Source organism: Muntiacus reevesi, chromosome 3, assembly GCF_963930625.1.
Source record: "Muntiacus reevesi chromosome 3, mMunRee1.1, whole genome shotgun sequence".
NCBI lineage: Eukaryota > Metazoa > Chordata > Mammalia > Artiodactyla > Cervidae > Muntiacus > Muntiacus reevesi.
Genome location: NC_089251.1, coordinates 188,059,298 through 188,072,353, shown reverse-complemented (window position 1 = coordinate 188,072,353; position 13,056 = coordinate 188,059,298). Strand labels below are relative to the sequence as shown.

At 38.6% G+C, this 13,056-nt stretch overlaps 1 protein-coding gene across 1 annotated transcript in view; it reads right to left on the bottom strand.

The window, feature by feature from the left end:
- Nucleotides 1-9,094: 9,094 nt before the first annotated feature.
- Nucleotides 9,095-13,056, bottom strand: part of MOXD1 (monooxygenase DBH like 1) — an 87,908-nt gene continuing 83,946 nt past the window's right edge. Inside the window, exons 11-12 of the mRNA XM_065927791.1 lie at nt 10,778-10,946; nt 9,095-10,293 (exon numbers count right to left, since the gene is read on the bottom strand). Of these exons, the coding sequence (XP_065783863.1) occupies nt 10,126-10,293; nt 10,778-10,946 (337 nt within the window). The 3' untranslated portion in view covers nt 9,095-10,125. The remainder of the gene's footprint in view (nt 10,294-10,777; nt 10,947-13,056) is intronic.

Below are 13,056 nucleotides of genomic sequence, written 5' to 3'. Positions count from 1 at the left end.
AGGATTATATAACAATAATGTACCCTGCCTGAGGTCAGTCTCTGGATGAAACCTTCTGGCTAATTCTGTTTTCTTAAAACATAAATTGTGGAAGTGGGTCTGGTCTTTACAAGGTTTATATAATAATAATGTACTCTGCCTGAGGACAGTCTCTTGATTAAACTTTCTGGGTAATTCTGTTATCTTAAAATGTAAATTATATGAGTACATCTGGTGAGGTCTTTACAACCTCCAGACATTCTTTGGATTCACTGGAGAGTATATAACTCCATTGCTATCACTAGCCAGTGGGTACTCTTTCTACCCCCTTCTGATGTCTATTTCAGAAGATTTCTCTATCTCCTTTATACTTTAATAAAAGTTTATTACACAAAATCTCTGATCAATCCAGCGTCGTCTCTGGCCCCGGATAGAATTCTTCTCCTCCAGAGGCCAAGAACCCTGACGTCTTTGTGTGATTCGGCAACAACCTTTCAGTCATGTATGGATGTGAGAGTTGGACCATAAAGAAGGCCGAGCGCCAAAGAATTAATTATTTTGAACTGTGGTGTTGGAGAAGACTCTTGAGGATCCCTTGGACAGCAAGGAGATCAAATCAGGCAATCTTAAAGGAAATCAACCCTGACTATTCATTGGAAGGACAGATACTGAAGCTGAAACTCGAATTTTGGCCACTTGATGCCAAGAGCAGATTCTTTGGAAAAGACCCTGATGCTGGGAAAGACCCTTATGCTAGGAAAGATTGAAGGCAAAAGAGAAGGGGGTGGCAGAGGATGAGATCTTTAGATAGCACCATTGACTCAATGGACAAGACTTTCAGCACACTCTGGGAGGTAGTGAAGGAAAGAGGAGCCTGGCATGCTGCAGTCCATGGAGTCGCAAAGAGTCAGACACGATTTAGCAACTATACAACAAGAGCAACAAAAGATCTATATGATAAAGTAGTTAAAGTATTGATGAGCCTTTTTAAGAAGCCATTGTATTTGATCTGAGGGAAAAAATTGTGAGTGTTCTAGGTGCATCACTGAGATTATGCTTCGATAGGTATGACTTGCGACTGGAACTGGGGATCTTTATTTTTACAAAATTGCAAGGGTGGTTCTGATACACATTCAGGTTTTGGAGTCACTGACAAGAAAACTATGGCAAAAAGATCCAATGAGGACTGAAGAAATAGCTGAAATTGATGATGAACTTGAATTCCAGTTTAGGTGAGTGAGAGAAGTGTGTTGCCAATTCACAAAAAGGGAAATTGATAAGAATGTGGCTCAGCTGGTAAAGAATCTGCCTGCAATGTGGGAGACCTGGATTTGACCCCTGGGTTGAGAAGATCCCCTGAAGAAGGGAATGGCTACCCACTCTAGTATTCTGGCCTGGAGAAGTCCATGGACTGTATATAGTCCATAGGGATGCAAAGAGTTGGACACAACTGAGGGACTTTCACTTTCACAAACTTTCAGAGCAAGAGGACTTCTACTTGATATTAATAAATCTGAAATTTGAAATATATAACCATATATGCCAAAATATATATTTTATATAATCATTGTGTTGTTGTTTAGTTGCTAAGTCATGTCGGACTCTTTTGAGACCCCATGTACTATAGCTTGCCCGGTTCCTCTGTCTATGGGAAAAATCCCATAACCATTGTATCTATATATAATAGATCTTATATATAACTGTACAATATAAATGCATATAGTTATACTCATGTTCTATGTCTAGTCCCATAGTGTTTAAGGCCAGGAATTATCATGACATAAATAATGAGTGAACCCCAGAAAAGACAGAACCCTAATGAGCACCAACATTTAGCCTGGAAGGTACTAAATCCCATACATACATTTTATAACGTCTACTTAAAAAAAAAAAAAAAGTAAAACTTTCAGTTGAGTCTTGTGTTCCCCAATTTGAACAGAGACCCCTTCATTCCAAGTTTTCCTCTGATCATCAGATACAATTCTTATTTTTATTATCTCCTTGGCTACGATAATTATGGATTCTGTCTCAATTCAAGGACTCTGTAGAATTTAAGAAAAGATAAAAGTCCAGAAAAGAACAAAGGAAGAATTGTAATGCATATCCAAGGGCATGGGGGAGGGGGGCTGACGGGGAGGGGAGTATTGGGGAGTATGAAGAAGTCAGAGGGAGATCATTGTGTTAAATACAACAGAGACATTAGATAAGATTGGTCTCAGAAGCAACTCGACTTTTCATTTGATGATTTATGGAAGAATACCTTTATCCTAAAAATGTTTATTCAATGTTTTCTCTGTACCTGGTAGTATGTTAGAAACAAATGAGACAACAATAATCAAGATGGTTATAATTTATTGTCTTCATGGAATTCATAAGCTCTGTGAAGCTCTATGAAGCTTATGCAGCTCTACGCGTTTGTGTAAAGAAAGAGTACTTGTAAATAGACGCACACTGGTGGACTCAGAAAGATTCATGCCCTCATGGTGGTTTGAATCACCTCTGTGCAGCAGTTTTTCTGGGTTTCCTCTGGCCAATCATCTTGCTTCACCCGGCTCTGAATCCAAATCTGGTTTATTTCATGGTCCTCCCATGTGTGCATCTCTTAGCCAAGATGGGTTCAAGGGAGGAGGCCTATGGCTAGATTGACATCACCTACTATGGGGTGGCGCCCCCTCCCTTTTTGACCCCCAAGGAGCCTTTCTGCACATGTGTAGCTGGGAAGGTAGTCTTGTCCATTCTTTAAGCCGAATACTCCACCCAGTTCATCTCCTCCAACCCTCTTACCTCCATCAAAGTGCATTAAATTCCTTCTCTTTTAGGAAGGAATAATAATTTAATATATTAGCTTTCCAATGATCAAATAATAATGTTCTGTTTTTGAGCTTTTAGAGACAGCCAGCTAGGCAGTTTTTCTATTCATCCTATAAGTATCTGAATTCATGAAGTTAGGTCACGTGATGGTTATCCTGTTGCCTATTTACAAAGCAAGACTCTCCTATAAGACATGCCCTGAGGATGGCCTCATGGCTCTGGCTACTGTGTTTTTCTACCCACAAGAAGATATCCCATAAAAGAATTCTATGTGAAAAAGTTTGATTTTTTTTTAATGTAAAGTCTACACATCAGAATAATTACTAAAAGCTGCTATGACCCAGAGATTTAGCATTGTGGAACAATTCCAAGTAAAAGTGTTTTTCTGTAGATATGCAATATTAGCCACAGGATATAACCCAAGTGCTCCTCCTCTGATGGATCTCTGCCCGCTCATTCTACCCCCGTTACTCTTGTAAGCAGAGTGCTCACAAGTATAATTTATAAAGTTGAATGGATATCTTGCTTATAAGAAGCTTTTTTAAACTGTTGAACTCAAATTCATCTGTAGATAATACATAAAATAAGTTAATAGTCCTAAAAATATCACTACTGAAGGCAAATATAATACTTAGTTGTAAACAATATATAGGTCAAACATTAGGATAAGTAAAATTGTAAACTACAGAGGAAAAAATACCATATCCTATAGCTATCAGAATTAATGCTGTATTAGCTATGCAAAGAAAAAAACAAAAAAAAGATTTGCTTAAAGCCATGCTTACAATCTGCTTTTCTCCTGAGATTTGAACTTGAGCTTTCTTGTTCGCCAGTGTAGTTCATGTCTGTAGCAGTGTGTCTGCTTCAAGGGTGAATGATGGATGAAAAATTAAAATTGTTTAAAGTCAAGGAGAGATAAGAAAGCCTTTCTCAGCAATCAATGCAAAGAAATAGAGGAAAACAATAGAATGGGAAAGACTAGAGATCTCTTCAAGAAAATTAGAGATACCAAGGGAACATTTCATGCAAAGATGGGCTCAATAAAGGACAGAAATAGCATGGACCTAACAGAAGCAGAAGATATTAAGAAGAGGTGGAAAGAACACACAGAAGAACTATACAAAAAAGATCTACATGACCCAAATAATCTTGATGGTGTGATCAGACACCTAGAGCCAGACATCCTGGAATGTGAAGCCAAGTGGGCCTTAGGAAGTATCACTATGCACAAAGCTAGTGGAGGTGATGGAATTCCAGTTGAGCTATTTCAAATCCTAAAAGATGATGCTGTGAAAGTGCTGCACTCAATATGTCAGCAAATTTGGAAAACTCAGCAGTGGCCACAGGACTGGAAAAGGTCAGTTTTCATTCCAATCCCTAAGAAAGGCAATGTCAAAGAATGCTCAAACTACCGCACAATTGCACTCATCTCACACACTAGTAATGTTCAAAATTCTCCAAGCCAGGCTTCAACAATATGTGAACCATGAAATTCCAGATGTTCAAACTGGTCTTAGAAAAGGCAGAGGAACCAAAGATGAAATTGCCAACATCCGCTGGATCATCGAAAAAGCAATAGAGTTCCAAAAAAACATCTATTTCTGCTTCATTGACTATGCCAAAGTCTTTGAGTGTATGGATCACAATAAACTGTGGAAAATTCGGAAAGAGATGGGAATACCAGACCACCTCACCTGCCTCTTGAGAACCTGTATGCAGGTCAGGAAGCAACAGTTAGAACTGAACGTGGAACAACAGACTGGTTCCAAACAGGAAAAGGAGTACATCAAGGCTGTATATTGTCACCCTGTTTATTTAACTTATATGCAGAGTACATCATGAGAAACGCTGGGCTGGATGAAGCACAAGCTGGAATCAAGATTGCCAGGAGAAGTATGGATAACCTCAGATATGCAGATGACACCACCCTTATGGTAGAAAGTGAAGGACTAAAGAGCCTCTTGATGAAAGTGAAAGAGAGTGAAAAAGTTGGCTTAAAACTCAACATTCAGAAAACTAAGATCATGGCATCTGGTCCCATCACTTCATGGCAAATAGATGGGGAAACAGTGAGAGACTATTTGGCGGGGGGGGGGGGGGGGGGGGGGGCTCCAAAATCACTGCAGATGGTGACTGCAGCCATGAAATTAAAAGACGCTTACTCCTTGGAAGGAAAGTTATGACCAACCTAGACAGCATATTAAAAAGCAGAGACATTACTTGCCAACAAAGTTCTGCCTAGCCAAGGCTATGGTTTTTCCAGTGGTCATGTATGGATGTGAGAGTTGGACTATAAAGAAAGCTGAGCGCAGAAGAATTGATGCTTTTGAACTGTGGTGTTGGAGAAAACTCTTGAGAGTCCCTTGGACTGCAAGGAGATCCAACCAGTCAATCCTAAAGGAAATCAATCCTGAATATTCATTGGAAGGACTGATGCTGAGGATGAAGCTTGAATACTCTGGCCACGTGATGCAAAGAGCTGACTCATTGGAAAAGACTCTGATGCTGGGAAAGATTGAAGGCAGGAGGAGAAGGGGACAACAAAGGATGAGATGGCTGGATGGCATCATTGACTCGATGAGTTTGACTAAACTCCAGGAGAGAGGAAAGGACAGCAAAGCCTGGTGTGCTACAGTCCATGGGATCACAAAAAGTTAGACAGAACTTAACAACTGAACAACAATTCGATTTTAAAAATGAAAACAAAACAGTGAGAGACAGAACAGAAATTTAAGATCAAAGTAACCCCAACTAGAAGGTGAAGTATAGAATAACACAAGCTACAGTAAAACAATTTGGGAGTTTTAGAAAGAGGCTTAGAATCGTTACAGTAAAAGGTTAAAAAACCTTAAAGATTGACCCTAGAGCTAAACTCTCAGAAAGAAAGCTTAAATTTCAGGTAAATTAATTTAGAATGAACAAAAATAAAAGTAATATGGAAAGAAGTAGAATCCAAGATGTGAAGGCTCATCAGGTAAACCTGCTCCAGAGCGGACAGGATTGACAAACAGATGCACAGATCGCCATCTAGTGGTGAAGAGAAGCACTTTCCTTGTTACTATGGATACCTCTTCCACCCCATTCTTTTTTATTTCCCCTGTCTTTTCCTTAACTTTGGTTAACAGAATATTATATTTAGCAGAATTATTTGGAAGAACATATTTTTCCTGAAATATCTTAATAAGAGAAGACAACTTATAATTTCTCAAGATGAAGTGAAGTTGCTGTAATCAAATGTGGAAGAAAAATTTTCATGAAGCAATAAAAAATAGTGTAGAATTTTAAAGCTATTTAACCACATAAAAGACAAGAAACAGTTCATTTGAACTCTGAAATATCATTAGTTTCAATGAGAACACATTATTTTCAGAAATAAAAGAGCAAAACATAGCATTTTTGCTCTTCAGAAACATAAAACATAACAAGCAGGCAGTCAATAAAAAATTTTTTTTGAGGGAGTGATTACCAAATTCAGCCTTCCTTGGTGGCTCAGTGGTAAAGAACCCATCTATCTGCTAATGCAAGAGTCATGGGTTTGATCCCTGGGTCAGGAAGATTCACTGGAGAAGGAAATAGCAACATCTTGCCTGGGAAACTCCATGAACGGGGGAGCCTGGCGGGTACAGTCCATGGGCTGCAAAGAGTCTGACACGACTTAGCAACTGAGCATGAACTCACAATTGCCAAATTCACTCAGACCTAATATTCATTTGACAAGTGTCATTTACTCAGTAAAAGCGGTTCAGTTAAAGTCAAATGTCAGCTGATGATGTCTGTAAGGAGGAGAGAAAAATCTGCACTTGTTATCAGATACTGTTTACCTCAAATTGGAGATTTTGCAAAGGCAGGAAGAAAACTAGTATTGATGGTTCATTATGCCAGATGCTCTTCCTTCATTGTCACATTTAATCCACAAGCAACTTCATAAGGTGAGAATCTATTATTCCTATTTTACCAACAGGAAGACAAAGCTTAGTAAGTGCAAGTAATTTAGGTTTAATTTATACATGTGAAGTTTGTGAAGTGATTGAAACTTGGGTCTCCAATGATTACTGCTGTACAATATGCTATCTGGTTAGCTTTTCTGCATACAAGTACTCAACTTGGAAAGCAGTTTTAAACACTAAGTGAGAAATATTGTGAAGGCACTTTGCAAATTTCAAAACACTGTACAAATGTATGGAATTATTTTGGTTGTCAGTATTTAAGGGGCTTATTTTAAAATACTGAGAGTTAGAAAGATGGTAACAATAACCCTATATGCAAAACAGAAAAAGAGATACAGATGTACAGAACAGAATTTTGGACTCTGTGGGAGAAGGCGAGGGTGGGATGTTTCGAGAGAACAGCATCGAAACATGTATATTATCTAGGGTGAAACAGATCACCAGCCCAGGCTGGATGCATGAGACAAGTGCTCGGGCCTGGTGCACTGGGAAGACCCAGAGGGATCGGGTGGAGAGGGAGGTGGGAGGGGGGAATCGGGATGGGGAACACATGTAAATCCATGGCTGATTCATGTCAATGTATGACAAAAACCACTACAATATTGTAAAGTAATTAGCCTCCAACTAATAAAAATAAATGGAAAAAAAATAAAATAATGAGAGAAATTGGTTCAAATCAGACTTGCATTCTATATTTGCAATATGGAATGACTCCTCCCAATTTTCAAAAAATATTTTTGCATTACATCAGTCCCACACCATTAGTCTATGTCAATAGGTCTAAAACTTTTCAAAGATATATAGCCTTACTTGTCAATACTTCTCAAATATTTTATTCATGCCACATAATTCAGCTTAGTGAATTTTTTACTTTTAAAAATGTAAATTTCCTTTTCTATGTTCTCTGTAAATTGTACTGACTCTAGGTTAATTAAAAAAATAGTGTGTTGGCAAAATCGAACAGCAAATTAGGAACAGACTAGTGAACACAAGTGGAAGGCCCATGTTTGTTGGGCTATGCTTTGCAGTTCACCATGAACAGCTTGAAATTTTTAGAAAAACTGTTGCATAAACCTGGACATGCTCTGCTGGGAAAAGTACGTGTCCCAAAGCTTGTTCCTTGAGGAACGCTGGTCCAATACGACATGGTCAGGTGGTCAATGAGTTTGGGAAACGTTTCACATTACATAACTTGAACTTTCCAATATGCAGTCATATATTCAAGACTCTGAAAAGTACAACAGTAAGCCTTTTAAAATTTGTAGCAATTTTCCATGGCTCTTCATATTTTCCATGGAACACTCCTTTGGCTCAGGGGGTAGGGGATGCCGCCATGAGTCTATTCAATTGACCATTTTCTGTTCATAAAATACCAGCTTACTATGCTGGATTTGAATACAACAGATAACCTATCCTAATTTCAAAGAGTCAGTGCTTCAAAATTATATATATATATATATATATATATATATATATATATATATATATTCATGAGGATTCCTATGAGAGGAATACCTGCTTTATTCTTAGCAACATCAACTGGAAAAATAAATTTCTCCTTGCTCCAAAAATTTGAGTTTCCAAAAGTTGTGTATCCTTTTCTAGCCAGTATATTCAGCTTCCTTACCAAGAACAATGAAAACAAATATAATATTACACAATTTCCAAAGGAAATCATTTTTCTTTGACATCTCAGATTCAGAAATTCTGAACTAAAAATAAACATGAAATTTCAAATATGGAGTATTTGGGATGGTTATATTATATAAATATATGGATGGAAAATCATAGAATCTGATATAGCAGTTATAAAATAAAAAGAATTAAACTTAACAGTAAAATACTCCTCATAAGTATTACAAACATTCCATTAAGTGGACAAATTCAAAGAATCAAGAAGGAAAAACTCCAAAAGACAATATTTACTTAGAAAACAATAGAGTCTGCGTTGGGACTTTCCAGGTGGCTCAGTGGTAAGGATCCCACCTCCAAGGCAGGAGACATGGGCTTGATCCCTGCATAGGGAAGATCCCCTGGAGGAGGCAATAGCAACCCACTCCAGTATTCTTGCCTGAAAAATCCCATGGACAAAGAAGCCTGACAGGCTAAGTCCATAGGGTGCAAAGAGTCACACATACTGAACAACTAAACACAGAGGCATACATCGTTTGTGTTTAAGACACTGTTTGCTGGGGAGAAACAGCTTAGAAATGAAATGGAAAAATACAACATTCTTAATTGATGTGGCTGGCAAATCTGGCAGTATTGGACCGCCTGCTTCTCTCAAGGAGCATACAAGATAATCACACAAAAATTTAATTTCATTTAGTTTATTAATATGATGCAAACAAACTTAGCTTAAGACAATGATAAGATTTGGCTGATCTATACCAAAAGAACAAAAAAGGTGACAGGACTGGTGACAAAATTTTATTTTGGAAAGTTAGTTTATTAACTAATATAAAAATAAATCTACAATAGCAACTGTGACTCAGATTGAGCCAGTATGCAACACGTGTGATACCCAACATGGTCAGAGAGGACCTCACACCCTCCTCAGCTGGTTCACACCCTCTGGCCTTTGTCCTGGACCTTCACAAAAGGCCCCTCACAGCACTGAGTTTGCAGCCAGCTACATTTTCTCCTCAGCCTACAATCAGTTATGTACCATTGCTATGTTTTCTGCAGCCTCTTTCTCTTTGGATAGTGACAGAGCTCAAGGAAAAAACTCACCTGGTCAGTGCTGAGCAAGGAAGTGGGGAAGAAAGATGGGCTCAGGGTGGTTTGGGACGCAGACTCAGGTAAATGAGCAGGCTAGAATGGGCACCATCAGAAAGTGTTGAGGTCAGGGGCCCACGGGTGATTCACAGAAAGACAGAGCCGCATATTACAAGAAACTAGAAGAACCACTGTTCCATTCGCGGAATCACAGCAAAGAGCAGTAAAGAGAAAGAACACTGGAATGGACAGTACTTCCATTTACACCTTTAAGATAAAAACATTTAAAAAGAGGAATACAGAAATGAAATCAATCATTTCAAAAAGCAGAATAGCGATAACAAGTATTTCAATAAAATGAAATACAGGATATAAAGAAATCTTTTACTTCCACTTGACTTTGTCCAATTTTTTTAAGAGGTTAGGTAAGGTCAATTTTCTTTACTGAACGATTCATCCATTTTATCAGATATTTCTGAGGAAAAGATGAGAACCCGATGGACATCTCTCAGGAAGCCTGAGAAAGAAGAGGGGACAGGAGGAAGGGAACCTGTGAGAGGAAGTCTCCAAGGTCTTCACCCTCATCCTTCACGCCCATAAATGTCCTTAACCTGCACGGGAAAGGTCAGGCTCGGATCATGGAAACCCTTGGTCACCGGGCATGGGAGAATTACGGGCGCACGCTCCTGAGGCTGAGTGCACCGCCCAGGGCCACGGAGCCCAGAAGCAGCTCGAGACGGGCATTTCCATGCAGGGAAGTGGAAGACGCCCCGCACACCAAGGGCTCTGCTCGATACGGTCTTTCTATGTCTGGAGGTAATGCTGTCATGCCTTGAATCTGAAAAGGAAAGAGCAGAAACAAGGCCACTGAGTGTGTGATTGAAGAGCAGGACTGCGGCCAAGCTTGCTCAGCCCCGCGCTTCTGCAGGGGCTAAAAGGATGGGAGAGGGGCAACGGGTGCTGAAGCGGTCCAACGTCAGGCAGTCAGAATCCTAGGGATTCCCAGCAAGGTGGAGAAAGGGTCAGACACACCATCGGGAAAGAAGAGATATAAAACCTGCTCTCTCGGGTTTCTTTTTGAAACTTTCATCCCACCTTATTCCTTTTTCATCCCAACTTTAGTTTTAGAATCAACTTCCTTCTTTGAAGGAAGTGGAATCAGGAGTTTTGGGGCATCTATATAACCATTGAAAAATTCTCAGACTTATCAAAAGACAACTGGATTTATGAATATCTGTCTGTTCCTCTCATTTTATCCATTGTGGATTCCGGTAAATTCCAGTATCTGTTTTCCCTGAAGATTAAAACAAAGCGGGGCTTACCGACCACTCTGCGTTGTCTGTCTTGGAACATCTCACGTTGACCGGCAGGCTAAGGACAAGCTTATTGAAGGCAAGACCTTCCTTTTTAGTCCATTTAAACTTGTTCATTGCATCCATGAAAGAAAGGTTTTTATACTGCTTAGGGCTCTTGATAATAAAAGGCCAGGTCCTGAATATAAAATAAATAACCAGAATGAGTCATTTTCTGAACAAAAGCATTTTGTGTTTCCATTACTTTTCAATACCGTAAGTCCCCTAATATGAGCTTTTAAGTTGTGAACTGCTAAAGATGCAAACATACCCCCGTACACCAGCTGTTGTGTACCCCTGCACTTTTCAAGGATGGTACTGTAAGGTTACAAACGCTTTCGCTACTTTCTATGTTTGTTTTTTATCTACATATTATGTGTGTGAAAAGTACTATAAACCCATGACAGTACAGTACTGTACAGACAATTATGTCCGCTGGGTACCTAGGCAAACTTTGTTGGATTTAACAGATTGGACTTAGGGACACTCTCTCAGAAGGAAGTGCATTTGGATGTAGGGGACTTACTGTATTCTAAAACAGACTTCATACTAGTTCATTTTTACACACACAGATAACCTGATTGAAAGTCCTAATGAACTCTTAAGCAGTTACTAGAAGAAATACATATAAAATAAGAAGTCTTTTTTAAGAAAATTCCTCAGTTTAGTAGCAGATGAGTGTTACATTTAGACAAATAGACTTAGAAAGCTTCCCCGGAGCCCCACAATTCCTCACATAATTGTTTTGGCTTTGGTTAACAATGTAACTGATAGGCATCAGTTCTGAAGACTGCAATACTAATGTTGTAATGAAGAAATGTGCAGAATATCAAAAGATACTGAACAACAATGGAAATTTCAATTCCATACTGTTGAAAAGCCTGACCACTTGTTGGTTGTCCAGTTTTTGCTTACCTAAGTGGCAACATTTTTTTTAATTGAACCAGTGCTTTTAAAATTTCACTGAGAAAAAAATACTTTGAAGATGATACACTCTGCTTCTACTTGCTGCTGAAGAATAATATATGTTAAATGTCCAAGAAATATAAGTTTTAGATTCTCGATTCTCGAAAAAAGGAAAAGTGTTTAAGTGTGGTTCAAAAATTTGCATGGTCTGTTCCCTGGATCATCCAGGAGATTATCATGGGTAACTGGTAGGGGTATGGCTCCCTTGATACCCCAAGAGGAAGTTCCAGTGATTTTCAATAATTAGCAACGAATTAACCTTCAGCTGAGGAATCTACATTTTTAAATATTTGATCTTTGTAATTTCTTCATTTAATTATGTCATATCAGCTCGCTCTCTCTTACATACATAACCTACTCAGGCATGTTGAATATTATCTTTTTAATTAAATTAAACATTCTTTATTGTCTTTTAGATTTATGAAGATAAATTTTTTATGTTTAAAATGAAAACATTTCCTCTGTACTTTAATAAGTGAGATAATGAATAATACAATAGGTCATATACGAGGATCTTTATATTCTTTATTCCTAACCTTTTTTCTTTAATTAAAGTCAATATATCTTTGCTGAGTTTTAAATTCGCTGTTACACACAGAGACCTTGAAGTTCCATAAAGAATGAGCAAGCGCCATCACACTGCAGCAAACAGATCCAGCAATGACCTAAAATCTGTCACATCGCAAATTAAATACTCTGTGGAGACTTACAGAGGTAAAATCCAGAATCAGTACAAAATAAAATCTGTACATGTAAAAACTTTCATAAAGTAAAAATTTAACTTGAAAGGGGCCCATTATATTTACATACCATGTCATTTAAAATATACTAAAAGCTAGGTGCTAGTGGTAAAGAACTCGCCTGCCAATGCAGGAGATGCTTGTTCCATCCCTGGATCGGGAAAATCCCCTGGAGAAGGAAATGACAACCCACTCCAGTATTCTTGCCTGGGAAATTCCGTGGACAGAGGAGCCTGGTGGGCTATAGTCCATGGGGGTCACAAAGAGTCAGACACAACTGAAGCAGCTACAGCCTCCCAAAAGTAGCTAAGTTTAATTAAATATAAAATAACTTTAAGTCAAATACTAAAAAGAAAATTTACTTTTCAAGGAGATAAGGTATTTGCCTTGAGAAAAGGAAAAATCTACTTTATAACCAGGAAAATGCCGGGCGGGTAGCAGGGAGCGGAGATCATCAGCCTGTAATCTCCTAAACCACCACAAGGGGGCACTGGAATCTCTGCTAACTCCCTATTCTGCAGCTTTACTAGTGAAGAGTGAACG